This window comes from Anopheles maculipalpis, chromosome 3RL (genome assembly GCF_943734695.1).
Source record: "Anopheles maculipalpis chromosome 3RL, idAnoMacuDA_375_x, whole genome shotgun sequence".
Taxonomy (NCBI): domain Eukaryota; kingdom Metazoa; phylum Arthropoda; class Insecta; order Diptera; family Culicidae; genus Anopheles; species Anopheles maculipalpis.
Window position 1 is genome coordinate 43,599,250 of NC_064872.1, and position 21,612 is coordinate 43,620,861.

General features: G+C 42.8%; 4 protein-coding genes across 4 annotated transcripts; 2 read left to right on the plus strand and 2 right to left on the minus strand.

Moving 5' to 3' along the window:
* Nucleotides 1-674: 674 nt before the first annotated feature.
* On the minus strand, nucleotides 675-2,811 carry LOC126564850 (homer protein homolog 2). The gene is made up of 8 exons (XM_050221971.1): nucleotides 2,655-2,811; nucleotides 2,226-2,382; nucleotides 2,001-2,132; nucleotides 1,709-1,900; nucleotides 1,430-1,611; nucleotides 1,279-1,357; nucleotides 904-1,200; nucleotides 675-828 (listed from the first exon to the last, which is right to left on the minus strand). Exons 1-8 carry the CDS (start codon nucleotides 2,657-2,659, stop codon nucleotides 718-720), a joined length of 1,155 nt encoding a protein of 384 aa, XP_050077928.1. The 5' UTR covers nucleotides 2,660-2,811; the 3' UTR covers nucleotides 675-717.
* A 2,122-nt stretch (nucleotides 2,812-4,933) lies between these two features.
* On the plus strand, nucleotides 4,934-7,420 carry LOC126560637 (uncharacterized). Its single transcript, XM_050216595.1, has 6 exons — nucleotides 4,934-5,070; nucleotides 5,576-5,626; nucleotides 5,708-6,398; nucleotides 6,480-6,750; nucleotides 7,190-7,348; nucleotides 7,412-7,420. Exons 1-6 carry the CDS (start codon nucleotides 4,977-4,979, stop codon nucleotides 7,418-7,420), a joined length of 1,275 nt encoding a protein of 424 aa, XP_050072552.1. The 5' UTR covers nucleotides 4,934-4,976.
* A 3,236-nt stretch (nucleotides 7,421-10,656) lies between these two features.
* Nucleotides 10,657-12,312, plus strand: LOC126564604 (probable cytochrome P450 303a1). Its single transcript, XM_050221682.1, has 3 exons — nucleotides 10,657-11,720; nucleotides 11,808-11,925; nucleotides 11,995-12,312. The coding sequence occupies exons 1-3, from the start codon at nucleotides 10,657-10,659 to the stop codon at nucleotides 12,310-12,312; spliced, it is 1,500 nt and encodes a 499-aa protein (XP_050077639.1).
* Nucleotides 12,313-13,916: 1,604 nt separating this feature from the next.
* LOC126564349 (polypeptide N-acetylgalactosaminyltransferase 2) lies at nucleotides 13,917-16,127 on the minus strand. Its single transcript, XM_050221369.1, has one exon. It carries the CDS (start codon nucleotides 16,019-16,021, stop codon nucleotides 14,171-14,173), a length of 1,851 nt encoding a protein of 616 aa, XP_050077326.1. The 5' UTR covers nucleotides 16,022-16,127; the 3' UTR covers nucleotides 13,917-14,170.
* Between the last annotated feature and the right edge of the window lie 5,485 nt (nucleotides 16,128-21,612).

Genomic DNA, 21,612 nt, shown 5'->3' on the forward strand with positions numbered 1-21,612 from the left:
TCAGTGCTTATCATCTTGTCAGGGCGGTTCAAAAACAAAACTGTGTTACTTTTTTGATTTTTTCAATAGCAAAGGTAGTCCGGTTTTGGTCTTGTGTTTCGACACCAGTATGGTTGCCGTTTTGCTAGTGAATTGCATCTCAGATTGACCGCTAACCTCGTCGCGGGTAGTATCGACCGTTTCTTCTTGACAAATCATCGACAGCTTGCGATGATCGCCATGATCGGAAGTAGCAGCAAGAGTAGCAGTAGGGGAAGAGCAAGAAGGAATATTGTATAACGTCCCGGTCGTTTTTATCGTTGCCCCCACCGTTGTTCCCATCTTCGCAATAGATGGGTTACTTATTTTAGTGCTGATTAAAACAATTGTGGACCCTCCTGTTCTAGTTCCGCCAGCCAGCGTTGCGCCACCTGTACTACTACTGTGGGACTGCTGCTGCTGCTTGTCCGGTGAGACTGATCCTTTCAATACCATATTAACTATAGGAAGTGAGTCGGTTTGTGCTTGCTGCATGTCTCCCATTGGTGGTATCTTATTAATGTTGGTACGGTAGTTGGATATACTATTACTTGTAGCTACTGCACCTTTACCTGGAAGTGATGCATCCTTCATGCTCCTCGGATTACAATAACCACCTTCGACCAACGACGAGAAAGGAGATTCTGCGGTCGAACTACCGCTAATGGCCACCGATGCTGCTTTTGGCACATTCATATCTCAAGTAGATTTGTGCTGCGCCTGAATCAGCTTTTCCATCTCCTTTTGTATGCCGCTTAGTTCAGTTATTTGTGCATTAAACTGATTGCACAGATTAGTCATCTGTTTTAGCTGACCAAAGAAAAGTAAATGTAATGAAAATGACAATACAATCGACACTAATCGATGAGATTCGCCAATACGTACCGTAGGGTCGTTTTGCTTATCTTTGAGAGTCTTGTTTGCTGCCTTCAGTTCCATCTCTTGATTCATGAGTTCTGCCTCTAGTCCCTCAATCCGGGACTTTAGAGACACAATCTCACGTCTTAGCTCCTCCGTTAGCTCGTTTGAAGCTAATCCGGCCGCGTTTGTGCCGCCACCTGCCGCGGGTACAACACCACCCTTGCCAGCTTCCAGATCTTGGTAGCGTAATTTCAATCTTTGATTTTCCTCCTTGTAAGAGTGCAGCTGTCGCTTCCATTCATCGACGTTTGCTGTCGATTCCTAGAGAATAAAACGAAACGCAAGATTAGGAATTGCAACTAACAGTATCATTTTACGGCAAACATGTTCGATACAAACCTGCAACGCGCTCGTTAATCTTAGATTATTACTTTTAAGTGTTGCCAACTCAATCTCCCATTTTTTAGCATTTGCAGAGCTGTTAAGAAGAATGAGAATTTGCTAATCAAAATTCCGTTTTTCGTGCGACAAGATGCCACGGTTTCGTTACCTTTGTGCTAGGGCAAGCTTCAATCTTTCGTTTTCATATTTAAGTTGCTGCTCCGATGTTGAAGTTACCGTGCCATCGTTCGTTGATGAATTGTTAATTGACAATTGCTTCAGTTCATTGTTCAGATTGTTAGCATTCGTCTCACTGATATTGTTATGCGATGGACTGTCCGTTTTACAGGTCTGTAAGAATGACAGGACGAAGGTAAGATGGAAAAGAGAGAAGGGGTGTGAATATGTTTTTAGAACTACTTATAATTACAACACTTTTTTTACATACCGTTGAAATGCTACTTGCCGGTGCCAGTGGTGGTTCTAGGTTTCCGGTTTCGAAAATATCGCCACTGTTGGCCGATGCACGGGCCGTGATGGGCGATGCGTTTGCTGATGCAGCCGCAGAATTACCGTTGGCTGACGCCTTGTTGAGGGCGTCCTTGGTGGCTTCCTTCACTTCTTGAAACTTTACTATGAACTGAAAAGGATTTAAACCACCGCATTTTACACACCTTTTTCTATGCATGAAAACGCCCACAATGTTTACAAATTTCCTGGTTTCGTTTGATTTTACTTACCTTACCAAGCTCGGCTTCCGAAGCAAACCCTAGCCCGTACACTGTATTGGCACGTACATCACTCCATTGGCCAAACTTTTGGGACGTTTGGGTAAAGGTCATGTTAGGAGTAATAGTTGAATTGATAACAGCCTGTTAGCAATAATGAGGAAGAGTATCGTTAGTGATTAGGGTGCGTGTACAACAAGTCGACGCAATTTCGACAGACTTCCTGCCACAGCCTACCTTGCTCCCTTCAACACTGATAATTCGGTAGAGATTGCGTGAGGAATCGTAGAAAAAACTAACAGCGATTGCCTTCGAGCTTGCTGTTATCCATGTGCGTTTGGTTTTGGGATCTATGTGGAACACATGAGCGTTGCAAGTGAAAATTGGTTGCTCCCTGCGGAAAAAAATGTAAATGAAACCTTTATAAACAAACCACATACTATTATTGTGAAATGCGAGTTCAACCCTGTTCAACTCGAACTCCGAGATCCGAGGTTTTTTTCTTGCTATGCTTTACGTTTGTACCCCTCATTTGTGGGTGGTGTACAGAATCTGTGCTATACCACCGGGATCGTTCGCAGCTCTCGCAGCCCTTCGTCGGAGACGCGCACTCTTTGCGAATGAAATTGCAGGCCTGTCCTAGCAAAATATCCATTCCCGACTTACCCCATTGTGCGCGACGTTTTTCTATAGCAGCTTTAACATTAAGAGAGTTGATCTAAAACACCAACCCGAAGGTAAATTTGTCGATATCGTATCGCAGCACGGGCCACCAATTTTTTTTCTCATCCACTGATCCCAATTGAGCGACAGCAAGGTTTGTTTGTGAAGTTGATTGGGCGCCATGTTTGATTTGTGTTTGACAAATGCCGTATGACAGTGGTGTAAACGAACGTGTCGTTATTTTTGGCCGTTGCCAATGTTTAGTGGCATGTGAAAGTTTGTTTCATGAATCCTCTTTTACAATTTATAGAATTTTAAATAAAGTACAATACAATATAGAAAGGCAGGGCAAGACCGCAAAGCGGTTGTAGCGCCTGATAAGTTAAGTTAACAAAACAATATCAATGATATCGTGGTTGTGGTTTTTTAAACCAGTGTATGATAGACCACAAGCAAACTATGAAATTAATACACCCACTCATCGCCAAGTTATGCTTTTCAAATAGATAATTCAATAAATAAGTAATGATGGTTTTTTTTTTTTTTTTTTTTTTATTCATGAGGGACGGCCTGGCCGTATTGCTTACAATAAACTTAAAATTAGTATACTCCTTTCCTCTTTGCAGGGAGACATTTCCTTCTCCGAGCTGTGAAAGGGCACCATATCCCGGGTGTGCTCGGTAAGTAATGATGGTTAAAGATGGCTAAAGTTGTACGCAACTCACTCACATGGAACAACAAGAACACAATGGAAATTCGATCAGAAGAGAGATACCAAACTCTCTCTCTCTCGTTATCTCTTTTAGCACCATGTGTACGATGCCAATAACCTCCGTTTTTAGGCTGCGTCCGTGAGATAAGCATTGCACTCAAATTCAAACCATATTGTACGCAACTTAAAAAGGATCCATGCTGCGCAAACGTCTCACAGAGCGTATTTGCTTTATTCATCGTAATTTAACTGTAACTCAAACCATTTCAATTCTTATATAAATATGTAATTATCTACATATAACTACTTCCAACTTCCAAGAGCAGTGTAGAAGATTATATATTTTGGTGTCATTACTACTAAACTTGTCCATAATTTACTTTATACTTTCTTCTTATTTAACACCAAAAACTTCAAAGTTATTTATTGCTACCTTAAATCAATTTGCACGATCCAGGATGGTATATTTTACAAATGATAATCTCGATCACGCTATGCGCTTCCTCTTTACAACCTCTAGAAGGATCGGGTTGATATTTTCGTTATCTTTTACTTGATAGTACCCATCTAGCTGGCTAATCAGTCCTGCGCACGGGGAGACGATCCGGATATGAATATATCAGATATATACCAGATATCCGGATATGATAATCTCGATCCAACCATGTGTAGACGGAGGCCAGTTCCACGTATGCTGGTCCAATGTCTCAAATTAGCTTTGCTTTACAATGATAATAATTAAAATTTAAAAGAACATGCCTGATGGCAAAGGTTTAAAATTAAAAGTAGTATTGGAAATTAAAGTCCTAAATCATGTTTCTTTGTTCATTTTTCTGCACAAAAAGAACAAAAAAGGCCGAGCATAAATTTACGAACAGCAGTGTAACCCAATCATGAAACTCCCAACAGTGTTTGATATGAATTAAGTGAAAAAGAAAAACGCTCACAAAACCACTGCTGGGCATGAATGAAATTAACGCACCGTATTTGACGTCGCTGGTCCACACGGCCCTGCGTTTGCGCAGTAATTTTTGTCACCGTGGATGGGAAGCTTGTTTGAAGACATACATATCCATCAATAGGATTCCGTAAGGTGCAAAGAACATACGGAAAATAGAGGCAGCTTTGCAGACCGGAGCTCATTTGTGTAAATCGTCCAACATACGGTGTTGCGAAAAAAAGCCATGCACCACACATCTTCCGCTGGCTCCGAAACCATCGGGGTGCTAATGTGTTTGTAAAACCGTGTGTGAGGTTTGTGAAAGAATGCCGTACATGCATTGCAGTGTACCGGATTGAGCGGAACACTGATAACAAACCATATACCATTTATAACACAGCACAGGTCGATAGGTAAGTGTTCATCGTAGTGCCATCGTAGGCGCTCCTGGAGGGTAAACCGACCCGCACAAAGTGGTTCCCACTTTCTGTCGACTAGACAAGCCAGTTTACCGAAAGGCAGTGTGTTTTTAGTGTTTTTTTTTTTTGTTTTGCTGTATTGTTGCTGTCCCCCTACTGTGCAGTGTGTGTGTGTGTGTAAATGGAGCATTAAATTCCTTCACAGCCATTCCATCCACATCCGGACGCACCGGAAGCGGTGGGTGCAAGCAAAAATGACCTTTCGCAGCATTCGTATGTCCTACATCACAATATGGAACATTTTCCTGGTGCTACCGATCGTCACGTCTGACAATGACTACATCTCTGGTAAGCTGGAAACACCAATGAGACGTTTTCTTTCCGAATCTATTGACCGTGATAGCAAGATTTGGCTTTGAAAATGGAACCAAAAAAAAAAAACTATTCGATCGATAAAAAGTCAAACAGTGAGAAGGTTTTACAAAGCGAACAAAGCAGAGCTGAGCTGAGCCTGTTTTGCACCATGAAGATAGATATGTTAGTAATTTGAAAATTAATCTTATTTTTTCCTTGTATGAGTGTGTTGATGTTTAAGACAAATCATTATGTGATGTGTAATATACAACATCTTGAGAGAAACAGATTGAACTATGGTTAGCTGCAGTTTTTCATGAGTGATTTTTTTTCTGAGGAATTTTGAAAATGATTAAAATATAGACTTTATTTTTGGCATCTTCAGTGGACGCACACTGTTGCGTGTAATTGATAAGAAAAATAAAAACAAAATAAAACATTGATAATTCCTTGTTTAAATTATAAATTCGTATTCCTTTGACCTACTTCCTCTTCGCAGGCTACCATCGTCGATTACACCCGATGACCCCAGTTTCATGGACATCAAAAGGTAAGTTTTAAAAATTTCGTCCTTTTTCATCCGCATCCTTGTTAGTTTACATTAAAAATTCGTTTATTTTGATCACCGTAGATGGACACGATACGCGGGACAACCTGGTGAAAACGATAAACATCTTGATCGAGGAACAGGCGCGTCGCCGCTTTCTGGAACATCTGCAGCGATTGCAGGCCGCTGGAAGCAAAACGATCCCGGTACCCTCGTATCTCGGTGCCGGCGAGGTATCGGATGAGTATCGCCCGACCTACACGTACCAGTTGCCGTTCAGTAATCAGATCGAAGCGAGTGAACCGATCAACTTTGCGGTAGGCCCCAGCGATCCTCGATTCTATGACCAAAACACTGGCCTGGCGCGCGACGCGGATCTGGACGGACTCGGTGCCGGTGGTGATGGTGGAGATGGATCCTTCTTGTACGATAGCTCCGAGCTGCGAGGCGATGTAACGAATCATGAACGAGCCGCAACCGCAGCTCACGGAGGAACAGCTGCTGAACAGAAACCAATCCAGGACTATCGCCATCCACCACCACCACCTCCGATACGCCCAAAAATGGGAAAGGGTACACACAATCGAAATCAGTCCAACAACGGAACACCACTGACGGTTGCTACATCCGCAACCGACCGTAGCAATTCGAACGGTGTCGTGCAGCAACCGATCGAGATCGGTACCGGCCTTGGCATGTATCTGATTGCACTGATAGCTGGTATCAGTGCCGCCATTACGGTAGCACTGATTTCCATCGGTTTCGGTTGGTACACGTAAGTGTTAATGCGCATCATGTCATGACAAAATCAAGTTTGCCGAAACTGAATGTATGGGTTATATTTTTCCTTTCACAGGCTCCACAAGAGGACCAAAGCGGCAGCAGACGTCGAATACCCAGCGTACGGTGTTACGGGACCAAACAGGGACTCGACGGCAGGTTCGGCCGCTTCCGCCGGTGATCGTAAGCTAGCCCAGAATGCGCAGATGTATCACTATCAGCATCAGAAGCAGCAGATAATCGCGATGGAAAACACGACACGCAGCGCAGCCCATTCGGAACAGCCGAGCGACGATGAGAATGAGGAAGGTGACTACACCGTCTACGAATGTCCTGGGTTGGCCCCGGTAAGCGAATGGTTTCTTTACTCATCTATTTATGAGCCTGTGCTCAAATCCTTTCCCACAAAATGCTCTAGAAAGCTTTTATTAACTATAATTAAAAAAAAAATATCAATAAGAAGTAATACAAAATTGTGAAAAGATTGGTGGATCGAATGGCCCTGTGCCGTTAGTGGCACCCAAGAGCAGGGCGGGTTTGCTTTTGTTGCTATAAATATTCTCTTGCTTCATCAGTGAGTGAGTCAAAGTGTTGCATTGGTTTTCCCTTATCCGCAACGACTAACAACTCATTTCACCAACTGATCATAACAATTGATTAGTTGAGAGGCCACAATTCTAATCACACTACTTTATGAACACGCACTCGCACACAGACCAATACGCTTTTACGATGTAAATGCGAACAAGTATGATTCAATTATTTTGTAAAATACGCATATTACAGACTGGTGAAATGGAGGTAAAGAATCCTCTCTTCTTGGAAGACGGCCCAATCAGTGGACTCACCCTGCAGACATCGATCAGCGGTGAAGGGCCTGGCGTCGGAGTGGTTTACTTGGAAAAGACAATTCAACCGCAAGCTCACAACAATAACAAGAAATCGGTAAGCTCGGTTTGCTAAAATTCAGCAAATAAAATAATTAACTTCGCTTTTTTTTCTTTCCAGGGAGAATAAACTGAACATAATACGCGAGATGTGAAAATGGAACTTATTGCAAACATCTCCAGTTCCTTGCCATATCCGGGAACCTAACTTTTCGATCGATGTGTTTTACGCCTAGTTCTTCGTCGAAGCATCTGTAACTTTGCCATTGTCTCCCTGTCCATATGTGTAAGGCCTAAGCTTATGATAAACCTATGATTAATATATTCATTAATTTTTCTTAACTTAATCGGAACTACTACTCATGTTCCGTTGGAAACGTTCCGGACATTTTAGAACAATAACCTCCCTATTCCATACTACCCGCACTAACTCATCTCCGGATGCTTTCTTTTCTAACTATTTTACAATTTTTTACAAATCACCTCTGAACGTACAGTTCGAGGACTCTTACTCCTTATCCTTTGATCGGTCGAACCACGTTGTTCGATGATGTGAAATAGAACGAACAAAATGTGTTTTACTTGAAAGACGTTTGCTACGGACGAGTTAGAGAGAGAGAGAGAAAGAGAGAGAGAGAGAAAGAGAGAGAGAGAGAGAGAGAGAGAGGGAGAGAAAGAGAGAGAAAGAGTTAAGATGGTTAATATATACATTAAAATGAAAAAAAAAACTTCTATATTTATACACATACAGAAACACATAGACACACAAAAAAACACAAGCGTATACATATGCCTATATCAATGTTAATAAATTGTATCAAACCAGAGATTTTTATGTCTTGCCTAAGCACTGTGCAATTTTAAGAAAACCAACCAAGCCAATCAAGTGTTGCAAATCGAAGAGGATATAGTCAAATAATGAGTCGAATGCAATTGCATCGGAAGATGTGGCACGCTGAATGAGGCAAAAGGATAACTAACGATAAGGCAGGTACAATGATACATAGTAATTGTATGATAGCAAAAGAATGAACAACTGTAGAAAACAGAAAACAAAACAATCTTTGAAGAAAATGGAATGGTCATTTTCGCGAGAGAAAGTTCTCGGGCACACATAATAACCCCTGAAGCCAAAGGTCTAATAATTGAAATATATTTGTAATGAACGTCTAATAAACCGATCATATAATGAACGGAGCAACTGTGCTATAAAAAAAAAAGATCCACCCCCTTTTTCTCTCCCAAACATATAAACTGTGAACCAAACCCAAACAAAAGCATTTACACACTTGATAAGCACACGTGGTACCAAGGAGGATAAAACACACAATCACAACCGGAAAGAGCGCTCTTCTAATCTGGTCGATTTTTGATGGTGCATAACACCAAACACACCGATCAGCAAATGCAGGTGCAACAACACACTGTAGTTAATATAAAAAAAAACACGTGTACTTCAAGAAAAATGTGTGAATGAAATAAATACATAGCGTCAGATGTGCATACTAAATGGCCACTTGTGTGAATTGCATTTTTTTTTTTGGTCGCCGTAATAAATGATCGTAGGTCATTGTTTCATATTTTATTGACCAAAATTTATTATTATTTTTGCAGCATGCATTATTAGTATGCAAACGTGTTTCATGCCTTTTAAGCTTGTAGTTAGTATTAGAAAAAAAAGTTAATCTTTCTATTGCACTTGGCACCTCGATCGCGGGAAGCACCATGCACCGCTGGTAGCCAACTGGTGAGTAAAACGTGTTGAACCGTATCGGGGTAGGGTTTCGGGGCTGGTACAGCGTTCCTGCCAAGCATTTGAAAAACCTATTTCAGTAAGTGGGGAAAATGCTATATTACTGACCGACGTGGTCTGCCGCAGAATGAGTCCAATTTTATCGCTTCAAGTACGAGGTGTACCGGTGAAGCATTAGCAGGGAGTTGTGAATCGTTTTAAACAAACTCGTGTAGAACACTGCTCTCCTGTTTACTAACAGGACACATTGGTCCAGGTGTGATGTGCGCTTCTGAGTGGATTGTGCGTGCCGCACTTCATATTTGAATTTAAGTGACTAACCTGAGGCAGCTTGAGCACCAAGGAAGAACTATCCTTTAATCTGTTTGGGTGTTTCGTAACCAGACGGTGCAAATAGTTTCGCGAGGAAAGCCCTATAACCTGTGAGTTTCTTAAGTGTATGCAGTAACTGTTCAGTGACTTGGTTTTTGGTTTAAACGTTTAAATTGTTTTAGACGCACCTTGGTGCATTCCCGACAAAAGTGCTATTCGTTACGAAATTATCTAAGAAATCTATAGTCTCGTGATCAGCTTATGAGCGATCTTCATGTTGATCATGAAGAAAAAACGTTATTATCTTGAAAAAAATTGCAAAAAACAGCTCTCACTAAAAATAGGTACATCCATCGAAGCTTTCCTATCTCAACCGCATTGAACCACACGCCGTGTTGATAGTCTGTTCGTTGCATCCAGGCAAAGGGGGGATGCTAACACTGAGAACCCGTTTCTGCAGCATCTCTGGATTACATAAAAGGTCTGCCAAAGTGACGCAACAACAGGCTAAGCATTTGCCGCTGTCTTATGATTGGAACCATTTCCTTTGCGCCAAGTATCGCTTCTTTCCTCGAACGCGGTTTTTGATACTTCATGTGAAGTCTACATGTGAAAATACAATAAAATGAAGATAAATGTTCGATTAAATTGCCATGTAACTTTAGTACTCTACTACTTCATCTAACTATCTCGATCGCGAACTTCCACCTTCTCTTAAAGCTCAAGTCCATCAACCTTGCATAATCTGCATCAGGGGGTTTTAACCAGCAAGTAAAAGCAATACGTGTTTGTGTGTGGCCAAATGTGCAAAAGTGCATAGTTATGTAACTGGGTGCATTTGGTTTCCCTGTGTCCTACCATGCGTGATGACGCCGGCATGCCAGTTGCAAAGCCGGCTTCAAAGCACTTTCAACCGATTCTTTCTATGAAATGTGATGATGTGTGTTTTGTGTTGTTGCGCTGACTATGGTTTGCAGTGTTGCAGTAGCTGTACGATTTTTATGTGCATCCATATTGCTTTAATGGGTGGATGTTTGGATCGAACAAAAAAAATTGCTCATATGTGATTGCTTCATTTGTGCAATGCAGAATGGAAACATTCGGCTGGTTAGGTTCGGTACGGTTATGCACATGCAAAACTCTTAAATTCTAGCACCTTCTAGTTCTTTAAGAAATTGTTTCATTGGCATGTGTGGAGATCAAGTAATCTATATATTATACGTTCTTTTTCCCCCAATCTCTCAGTATCACCACCGCGACGACGACTACTGCGACGATATTCCCTAACACACGATCCAACCATGTGGTACTTTGTGGCGTGTTGCGTGGTGCTATTGCTGCTATGGCTTCATCTAGATAATTTAAAGCCTGCCAATTTCCCGCCCGGTCCTAAATGGTACCCGATCGTGGGCAGTGCTCTTGCGATCATGAATGCACGCAACAAGACGGGTATGCTGTGCAAGGCGGTAGAGCACATCGCTAACGACTATCCCGACCATCGTGGTGTGATTGGGTTCAAGATAGGCAAAGATAAAGCCGTGATGGCAATCAATGCCGAGTCGCTCAAGGAGATGATGAACAACGAAGACTTTGACGGTCGGCCGACGGGCATCTTCTACGAGACGCGCACGTGGGGACTTCGGCGTGGAGTTTTGTTAACGGACGAACAGTTTTGGCAGGAGCAGCGTCGTTTCATCGTGCGCCATCTGAAAGAGTTTGGCTTCGCCCGCAAAGGAATGACGGAAATTATTCAAAACGAAGCTGCGCAGATACGGAAGGACTTTGAGGAATTGGTGGAGCAAGGTAATGGAACGGCGACGGTACAGATGCAGGGTGCGTTTTCGGTGTATGTACTGAACACACTCTGGCTAATGATGGCCGGTGTCCGGTACGGCAAGGATAATAGTGACCTACGGTATTTGCAATCGTTGCTACACGAGCTGTTCACCAACATCGACATGATGGGCGCGCTGTTTAGCCATTTCCCTTACCTTCGGTTCGTGGCACCACAACTGTCCGGTTACCAGCAGTTTGTCGAAATTCATGAATGTATGCACAAGTTTATTGGGGCCGAGGTGGAACGCCATCAGCAAAACTTCAATCCGGACGATGAACCTCGCGATCTGATGGATGTGTACTTGCGCACGCTGCAAAACAATAATGCGCCGTCCGATAGCTTCTCGCGCGAGCAACTGTTGGCCGTTTGTTTGGACATGTTTATTGCCGGCTCGGAGACGACTACCAAAACGCTCGACTTTTCCTTTTTGTACATTGTGCGCAATCCCCAGGTTATGCGTCGGATACAGGATGAAATTGACGATGTCATCGGCCGCAATCGACTGCCGACTTTAGAGGATCGTGTCAGGCAAGTAGCAAGCTTATCCCATTGCAAAGGTGACATGGTAAATACACATTATTCTATGTTTATTCATCCGCACACCTTCCCTTACAGCATGCCATATTGCGAAGCCACGACACTCGAAGGGCTTAGATTGTTCATGTCGAATACGTTCGGTATTCCACATCGAGCACTCAAAGATACCATGCTTTGTGGGTATAACATTCCCAAGGTAAGTGATCATGATTCAGCGTAAAATAAGTTTACACTAACACGTTAGCTTTGATTTACCACAATGAAGGACACTATGCTCGTTGGCATGTTCCGTGGAATGATGCTGGACGAGAACCTGTGGGAAAAGCCGACTGAATTCATTCCCGATCGTTTCCTGAAGGATGGCAAGATACACATTCCGGCTCAATATCATCCGTTCGGCGTCGGCAAACACCGTTGCATGGGAGAACTTATGGCGAGGGGTAATCTCTTTCTGTTCCTGACGACAACGCTACAGTCGTTCGATCTCTTGCTGCCTGAGGGAGCCTCCATACCGTCAGATATTCCGGTTGATGGGGCAACGCCCAGTGTACGGAAGTATCATGTTGCCATTCGTCCACGTTAGAAATCACGCAACGCAAAGACGAAATATCGTGTCGATATTTTCGAATCGTTCCGTCGCGTTATGACGAGTTTGGCTCATTCATTCGATGAAAAGGAGAAGAGAGTAAAAACTTCCTTTAATAAATGGTCATATATAGATTTCTTATCAAGTACTGTTGCAATATGATTGCTTGTGTTTTTTAGACTGATTTTACATCCGAAATGAGCTCATCCGTTCCCGAATGGCCAGAATGTCTTAAACATAGATCCTCACTCTTTTGCACTTTATGAGCCTTAGCGTTCAATTGATACTCGATCTTAGATGCAAAACTTCCTAAAAGAAACTTTAAAAAAACTATTGATTGTCGCTCGTCAGTTGGGAGTCCATTCGATCGAAATCGATTTACGATCGGAAAGATATTTTTTGTCAGCTGTCATCTCTCACTATGAACTCTTTTCTCGGTTTCATCCATCAAAAATGTCCATCTTGCCCAAGAGTTGCGTAGGATTCCTCGTCAGTTTGTGCTGCATTAAAAGCGTGGTCGTACAACACTCCTACATGGCTGAAATTTGTCCACTTTTAGAAGTTTTCATTGTGAGGGAGGCGGTCCGGAGGCCGAGGCAGGCGTTCTTCACACGCCACCAACGCAAGCTGGCTATTCAGATTAGTGTTGGCCGTTCCGGTTCAAACCAAGCAAAATAGTTCCGTTCTTTTTATTGGTCGTCCTGTTCCGATCCTTCTTTCAAAATAGTTCCGTTTCAATCTTTTCGTTCCGATCCGTTTTTTCGTTTCGTTCCGAATGCTTTTGATCATTTCCGATACTTTAAGTTTTCTGTTTTCATAAGTTTACTTCCACTATTGAACTAAGCCGCATACTTGTTCTTCTCTTCCTCTTCTTGATTTAAAAACCCTCCAAGGTCACGTCGACCATTTAAAAGGCTAATAGGAAACCTCTCCGTATGGGATTTGAACCCCGGTACTTTCGTTTGAAGACCGGTGCCGCTTCGCCTACACCACCGGACTGCACCTGTCAGTCCTCATTATTGCAGTGAAAATACCATCGGACCGCACCCCAGAATTCATTCCACATCCTTCATCTTCTCCATGGCTTAACGACCTTCTAAGGCCATGGCGGCCATCTAATGGCTTACAAGACTTGCGATACCACGTAGTTGGATAGTCAATCTCAGTGGCGGATTAATCTATGGGAGAAGTTGGGGGCTGCCAGGGGCCTCGTCGGACAAGAGAGCTTCATCGGCCACATGGGCTTGGCTGGTCAGGGAGGCTAGGTTCAGAGCCTAGGACCGCTTCCTTCCTTCTTTTCACAACCAAAATCTATTTCACCTAAATTTCTTTCGTAATCAACCTAAGATAATCAAACCAAAAAAATCCATCCACAACTTTTAACGTGTTTCATTACAGGACAAAACTATTCCTGCATGTTTTACTGATCGTTTCGTTTAGCTTTTATCCTTTGTTTTGTAACAAAAAACTATCTGGAAATACAATAAAAAGGTTGCATTTGCGTCGGTACAGCGAGAATTCAATATCGTTTTTTTTGTTACTTAAATTACATGTGTATTGGTGTATGTGTACGTGTAAGGGAGGGTACTTGTGGTGTGTGTCTTTCAATTGCGTGAATCTACGTTGATGCAAAAGTTGAATCGATTCACGAGCTCACCATACTTCTTAAACTCTCTATAGTGTCACAATGCTACGCTTTCGTACTATCTAATATCTGCATATCAGGAGTTGTTGAATAGAATGTATGTATATAACAACAAAGAACACGGAACACGTCACTCGCTGACTATCAGCGTCCACGGACCAACATGTCGGGTTCCGCATGTAAGAAAATCATCCCCATCAATGAACAAGCTTACTGCGCCTCCGTCACAACCTTCCAGTGTTGCGATTCAAGCGCGGAATTGCACCGTTCGGCCGTGATGCCTCGTTCCTTCATGTGTCGCGAATCAAGACAAACGTTGATCTTGCGGTGCTGTATCAGTCCCCCATCCTTCAGATGCCACTGCTGATTCTCCGAATCGTCACAATACTTCATTAGCACGCTGTTGTATCGGGCGCTGATGGTAAATTTGACCAGCGTCAGACAGAGATCATGATGCTTCAGTTCCCCCTTTCTATTGAGCACCCAGTTCTGGTTACCGCCATTTCCGTGACACGTATACAGGCCAACGACTGCACCGGCCACGTTGCCTAAACTATCTAGGCAGTATACACCCTGCCGTAAACTACCATTATTCCGGCGTTCCGGTATGCCCAGCTGTGGATAGACATGTTCCAGATACCATCGGAACGGCTTACACTGCAGATCCCGTCGCAGCTGCAGTCGATCGTCGATGTCACCGAAAGGAATGTTGGTTGCCAACGGAACCGCTGCGTAATAGTACTTTTTGTACTCATCCATCCACACCTCTGCGGCACGCCGCGTGTTTTTGGCGAAAATGTTTCCACTCCCTCCACCGGGGAACGTGTACGGATGACGCTTACGGAACACGTGTCCAACCCGGCTGCACGGGATTATTTCCAGCGATCCTCCACACTGCCACACACGGAAACTGATTTCGAGATTTTCTCCGCCCCAGATATCCATCTGCGTATCATAGGTGCCGAGTCGCTCGAAGTACGCTTTATCGATCACGAACAGACCGCCCGCAATCATGGGTGTTCGAATGGGGGCCGTAGGATCGCGCTGTCTTGCCTTTCGTTCGGCATTACTCAAATATTCCCACTTGAACACCAGGTTCCAATCGAACCCTCCACGGAGATCTGCAGATGCACCTATATACTGGAACGTATCCATGCTAATCACGTCGATCACTGGACAAACAACACGCGTTGGATCCTCGGCTACCCGCGCCAGCAACGGTTCGAGCCAGTTCACGTTACATTCACAGTGACTGTCCAGGAATGTGAGCACCTTTGCAGTGGCGGCCGAAGCACCCGTAACCCGTGATCGTACCAAGCCCTCTCGCTTACTATTCCTTATCAGCCGCACCTTTTGAATTTTGGCCAACTCTTGCCCATCCTCCGGAAAGTCGGAATAGTCATCCACCAGTATAATCTCGTGTATCAACCTTTCCGGCGAACGGTTTAGCACGCTCACCACCGTCCGTAGCAGCGTGCTGCGAGCCTCATTATGAAACGTGATAATCACACTGGTCGCTGGCAGATGTGCGATGCTGGCCGGCTCCGACCAGGTCGTACGACGACACATCGCATTGCGAGTGTCTGGCAGTTCACGGTTGCTTTTCAAACCATCGCTCGCCTGCTGATTGAAGCGATTCCTTAGGTACGGATCTTCACCGCGCTGTAGACCACCTTTCTGAATGTAGCTGGCCTCATCGAAATAGTCCCATGTCATTGGGGGCGAATTATAACTAAAAATACTATTGCTATTGCTATTGCTACTGTGGAGGTTGTGACCGTTGCTACTGCTGGTACTGCTGCTACTGCTGCCGACCAATGCGGAATTGCTTCCTTCTGCATTCTTAAGCGAACTGTGGTGTTCATTGTCGCGATGCGTCAGAGCCTCGTGTGCTCCGCCGCCTCCATTGTACTGGTCTGAGGCAGAGTGCTTCACCTTGCTGCTGCGCAATCTCAGTGCGCGATTTCCATCATTATGATAGTAGTCACCTTGGAAGTAATAGATAACTACCACAATCCAGGTTATGGAAATGATACCAAATACTTTCACATTGCGTCTCATAGCGTTAGCGTGGTGTAGTTCAGCAGTTGTGTCGAATGCAGAACAATGGAATTCATCGATTGCCACAAGAATTTCATCCAACGATTTTCAATTTTGCAGACTATTGTTGTTGTTCTCGGGTTTGACACGAATCTTTGCTGCTGCTGATGATGCCAATATTAATGACATGTTTCGATGATAATACTTATGCGGTGCATCGTCTCACAATTGGCCTAGCCAGAATTGGGAGAAAATTGATACATTTAACGTTCCTTTAAGGAGTAGATGACTATTTCAATCACTGAAAAGAGAGAACAGTATAGTTGATTAGTATAATGATTGATGTATTGACATTGTATTATAGCTTAATTGAAAATATTACTTTGGTTTTTTTATGAAATATTAATTTGATCATCCGCAACAATATTATTCTCGCTGAAGAGCTAAGAAAAACTTCGCTAACTGCTACAGCATTGCTTTTCCGATCGGTGTTTTAGATACGATCTATCGTTGTGATCGTGGTCAATCGAATCATTGGTTAGTTAGATTCATCTCTTTCCTTTCACATCATTCACTTTGGCTGTTCTATCACCTTCAACAATCCCGCGTTATGAAATCTAACTAGCCTCGGCCACAAGCTTTATTACACGACCGAATAAACAGTTCATCAGTCGAAAGCACATAAACGGGATAAATGGCTAAATAAGGCACACGATCGTGAATGTGTTCGGACTTTTTTGTTTCACACTAAACTACTAAGATCCAGGACCCAACATAATAATATATCATTGCAGTTTAGGAGCAAGGCAGTAAATTTCGTTTGAAATCAAAAGTCAAACACATAACGATATATGGATTTGCAAACACTAGATACAAAACAATATTTCTCCCAATTCCTCGTTGGATGTAGCGAGTTGAACGAATCATTTCGTTTATAGTATTGCTATCAACCACTAGATGGCGCTATTCGTCACAGCGTCAGCTGATTAGCTAGTTAACAGTTAACAACATTTCAAAAAATAAACCGGTCCGGTATTTATATATTGTTTACATTTCTTCGACATAACATTAGGGAGCTCTACCACAAACTATAGTTATTATAATTAATTTAAAAAGTTTAAAAAACCTTTGAATAGTCAAAGGTGTCAAACCCATCCGATCCACACGCAACATTCAAACAGCAACATACGGTGCAATTCGTATATGTTCAAAATTAAAAGTTTTGGAATGAACAATTCAAATCGTAAAATGAAAAAAAAAGACGTAAAAAATTAGAAGCGAAAATGAAGTCGAGAAACTCATTTCCCTTATTAAATATTTCCATCTGATCGTATGATAGGTTAGCTTGTTTAACATGATAACACTAATGCTAGTAAATAGCTTGGAAAGTGTAGGTCGCCCGAAATTGTTCTTACATAGGAACAATCGTTGGAGTTTCTCGATTCGTTATTCAAAAATAGCAAAGAAATTGTAGCTAGTTGAGCGAGCGATGAATTATTCGACATCGGCAATAAGCAACCTTGAACAATTTCGGGCACTAATGGATAATCAGGTGAAACATCCAAACACAAGTTCAATCTAATGAAGTACAATTGTTTCTTTTCATTGTAATTATGGCCTTTGTGACCGTAGGACTGTAACGACACAGGAGATTACTGATTCTCCGTATAACATGGTCTGCGTCGTCTGGTTAATAGCTAATAATATGCTTTTTTATTCTTCTCCTGCACATAAACATAATACGGATCATGTAGTTTCAATCAACGGTTGTTGAGCAATAGCACTACCTGTGCAACTACTAGAGCATTACCTTTGCAGTACGGTTGAGAAACAGATCGTTACATGCCCTTGCTGCTCAATCAATGAGCTGTGTATGGTGGAAGCAGCTATACTCTCTAGCGAACGATCAATTATTAGAAAGGCAAAGAGGCTGCAAGGTAACTTCTTCATGGAAAGAATATATTCATGCGGCATACATACATGTGTGATCGTGTGTGATCAGTAATGGAAGTGTTCAGTAAGAGAAAACGAATTACTGACAGGTTGTCGGGAGGTGATCTATTATTGTGCTGCTATTTTACTTCATAAATTATTATAAAAATACGCGAACGAAGCCTTTTACACCGAAATACTAGTTGCAAACTCGTTAGATTCACTTCAATTTCAAACACCATGTACACACATACACACACACACAACAACAACTGGCTGCAGTAACTTACAAAATATCAGATGCATTCCAGAAACTAGCAAACCGAACAAAACTACTTGCAATACTACTTTCACTTCCTTACGGAACATATTTAATACATGCTCAGGCTCATGCACCGCATACAGCAAATGCGATTAGCCCTTTCATTTTAAGCCAAATGCTATGCACTTGAACACGAAGAAAGTCCCATCTTCCCTGATGAATTCAATTGAATTTCTTGCAAAATAGTACTGGCGCGCCAGTGAGATGCAAGCGCATCTATTCCTCCGACAACCTTTCACCGGTGGGCTCTTTCGAGCACCTTAGTACATTGTCGTATAGCCCGTTGCTGTTACCCAACAGTAGGCACGAGTGAAGTTCGTTGGATAATCGTGAGAATTTGAGATCGCTAACCATGGTGCTATGGTTTGGTTAATTTCCCTCGGTTTGGTTTGTGTAACACCGGTCGTCATATTGTTTGGGTCCAAATTTTGTATGGTCGTAACGCTACAATCGGTGTTTATTAAGATGATCTAAGCATTTTGCATATTAAACAGAAAGTAAATTTTGCAGAAGCATGAAACGAACATATATTGGTATTGGAGTGGTGTTCGTATTTACGAAAAAGGGGACTTATGTCGGATTGCAATAAAACTAAAACTACTACGAATAATTTTATAACGAAAATATAATTCCACAAAAAATTACCTCTCCCAATCAAGGACAAGTTTTCCCAACAAATTTTTTAAAGAGGTTTTCCCAACATAATCTTTTGGTCTCTGCTTAGGTCCGTTAAGAGCAACTTCGGTAAGCAACAAGCCTGTCCTCAAATAATCTTCTTACATCTTCTTTTGATTGCGTTTTGCGATCACAAAACACTGTAAGATCGTCCGAAAATGTCTCCTTCCAGCTTTTCCGCTCAGTGATAAAACTTATGCCGCAAACAAATTAATGATACAAGTTAATCGACTCCTAATTCGAATCGAGTTAATCGAAACTTATAGTTAATAATGTAATTGCTTTGTACTTCTTCTTCTTCTTGGCTTAACGATCTTTAAGGTCACGCCGGCCAACTAATGGCTTACTAGACTTGCTGATACCACGTAGTTGGAGAGTCAATTCTCACTACGAGGGGACGGTGGAATGGAATTTTCGGATGGAATTTGAACGCCGGTCCTGTCGTTTGAAGACCGACGCCGCTGTCGCCTACACTACCGAGACGCCCCGACATAAAAAATACTGTATGAAATACCATAAACATTCTTGTGTCTCTTTAGGACGCAAAAGAAGGGATGATTATTAGACTACATCTTTTAACTATCGCACATATACATTCTATACATACTATCGCACCTGACAAGGTAGTAGAAGACTGATGATAAATCAAATAAGATCACGTCGCAGCTCAATTATATACTTCATATAATACATAATTTGGCATTGCTGCAAAATTCATAGAACGGTTCGCATTTCCATGCCAATGATTTCGCTATCACTGGCACTGCACAGGAGATTTATACCTTTTCCAGTGGTACCAACGGAACCGTGATTGCTGCGAGATGTTGGAAACAATACAAAAAGATACAGTTTTTCCACTCTTCCAAAATCAGTTTTTTTTGGTGTGTGTATGTCTCTCTCTCTCTCTCTCTCTCTCTTATGTGAGCCTTACAACTCTATTTCACAAATCTCGTAAATTGAAACTATTCGCACATGTTTCGATACACCGTGACACGATCAACACGAATCAGCTGATGAGATTTAAGCTTAAATTGAAAGACGCGAGAAACTAGTTCGAGCACCAAACATGTTTTTGCACACTTACACGCACACGTACACACACACACGAAAACACTTACACACCTCTTACTGTTCTATATGGCAGTGTGATCGATTTGGTACGAAATTGGGCATTGCTTCTAGCGATCAGCTCTGCTGATAGTGCAACAGAGGGATGCTGCTGTTATGTTGTTCGTGACCGTCACTGTTGTCTACTGTTTGCGATACTATACCAACGACGCGCTTCTTCTCGATGCGGAATTGAATCTCTCGCGTAATCCCCCATTCAACTCTTTCCCTCTTTCGCGCACTGTGCCGCTCGGTTTTGTTCGTCTGTTGTTCTCTGCATAACCGCACTACCAATGGTCACAACCAATTGGTTTTTGTGGCATGTGCCGTGCGCGCTAAGTGTCTATTGCATCTCCGGGGGGAATGGGCTCTAACAACATCATCGATGGCTATTGTTTTACGTTCCACTTCGTAATCTGCAGACGATATTCGGTATGTGAGGGGGGCGGAGTGGGAAAGAGAGAGAGAGGAGGAGGAGGGTATTCGAGCAAACCATGGAGGAAGCGAACAGACACCGCAAAGTATAATGGGGGGAAAATGAAACCAAAGTGAATCACTTTTTTCTCACCGCCTTCTTCTCTCTAAATAAATAAATATATACTTTTCCCCGTTCAAGATGCTCCTCGGATGCATTGCACCTCCCGCTACCCCTCCCCCCACCCCACCCACTTCTCCATCTTCTTTCCCCAGCATGCAAACATCTTTTCTTCGCCTACTTCTCTAATGCTTGCTTACCTGTTTCTTAGACTGTGCTGCTGCTCCTCGTTAGTCGGCAATACTTTATGTGTGTGTGTGTTTGTGTAGTAAATCTATGCACAAAGATTCGCATCTCTTGGCACGTCCTCCGCTGTGCATAGATGCGGAATGGATGCACTACACCGCGCGCACACTACGTACGCGAAAGCGAAACGCGACCGCGAATGTGAGATGCAGCGAGAAAAGATATAGAAGAGGTGGAGGGATGGGAGGGGAGGAGGGAGGAAGGAGGGCGCAAAATAATAACAAGTAGGTTCCTTTTCTTGGCTTCTCGGAGCGCAAGACTGTGACTGGCACGGATGCTTAATCGCTCGGCAAGTAAATTTCGTGATTCAAACGGAAAGTGCCCCAGCTATTCATGGGCACTGCAAAACGGTTTAAGCTTCCACGGTCCTGTGTGCCTCGCCTCAACGATACACGCACATTTTCCACTCCAAAAACCAGCTTCAATACTACGCTGCTTCAGGGAGACACCCCAGATCCGTTGCAGCGCACTATGTGAATCGCACAATTGCAGTTTTTTGCTCGTTATTGCCAACTACCGACTGATTTTTCTTGTCCGTTGAACCTTTTCCACAATCACAATTTATCGCTTGCAAAGCTCAGTGCGTTAAACATTCCTCTTTAACACTTTACAACTGGTAGGTCCACCGGTCATCCAAATTTGCGTCCTACTACGCTTGCGTCCAGATAGAATCGATATCATGAATTCACTCTTTCTACCTCCATTTCTCTCACTCTCATTATAATGCGTGTTATACGAGCATTACGATGCCCGTGGTGTATGTAATTCTGCTCCGTTGTTCAGCTCTGGCTGCTA

What these genes read in the sequence shown, in the direction of transcription:
- LOC126564850 (XM_050221971.1), bottom strand. An exon ending in CGGCAAGTAGCATTTCAACG is followed by an intron (nt 1,612 to 1,708) that starts GTATGTAAAAAA and finishes TCATTCTTACAG; the next exon opens with ACCTGTAAAACGGACAGTCC. An exon ending in ATAAGCAAAACGACCCTACG is followed by an intron (nt 829 to 903) that starts GTACGTATTGGC and finishes TTCTTTGGTCAG; the next exon opens with CTAAAACAGATGACTAATCT.
- LOC126560637 (XM_050216595.1), top strand. Translation starts at nt 4,977, where the DNA reads ATGACCTTTCGCAGCATTCGTATGTCCTACATCACAATATGGAACATT. An exon ending in TGACAATGACTACATCTCTG is followed by an intron (nt 5,071 to 5,575) that starts GTAAGCTGGAAA and finishes TCCTCTTCGCAG; the next exon opens with GCTACCATCGTCGATTACAC. An exon ending in AGTTTCATGGACATCAAAAG is followed by an intron (nt 5,627 to 5,707) that starts GTAAGTTTTAAA and finishes TGATCACCGTAG; the next exon opens with ATGGACACGATACGCGGGAC.
- LOC126564604 (XM_050221682.1), top strand. Translation starts at nt 10,657, where the DNA reads ATGTGGTACTTTGTGGCGTGTTGCGTGGTGCTATTGCTGCTATGGCTT. An exon ending in ACTTTAGAGGATCGTGTCAG is followed by an intron (nt 11,721 to 11,807) that starts GCAAGTAGCAAG and finishes CTTCCCTTACAG; the next exon opens with CATGCCATATTGCGAAGCCA. An exon ending in GTGGGTATAACATTCCCAAG is followed by an intron (nt 11,926 to 11,994) that starts GTAAGTGATCAT and finishes ACCACAATGAAG; the next exon opens with GACACTATGCTCGTTGGCAT.
- LOC126564349 (XM_050221369.1), bottom strand. Translation starts at nt 16,021, where the DNA reads ATGAGACGCAATGTGAAAGTATTTGGTATCATTTCCATAACCTGGATT.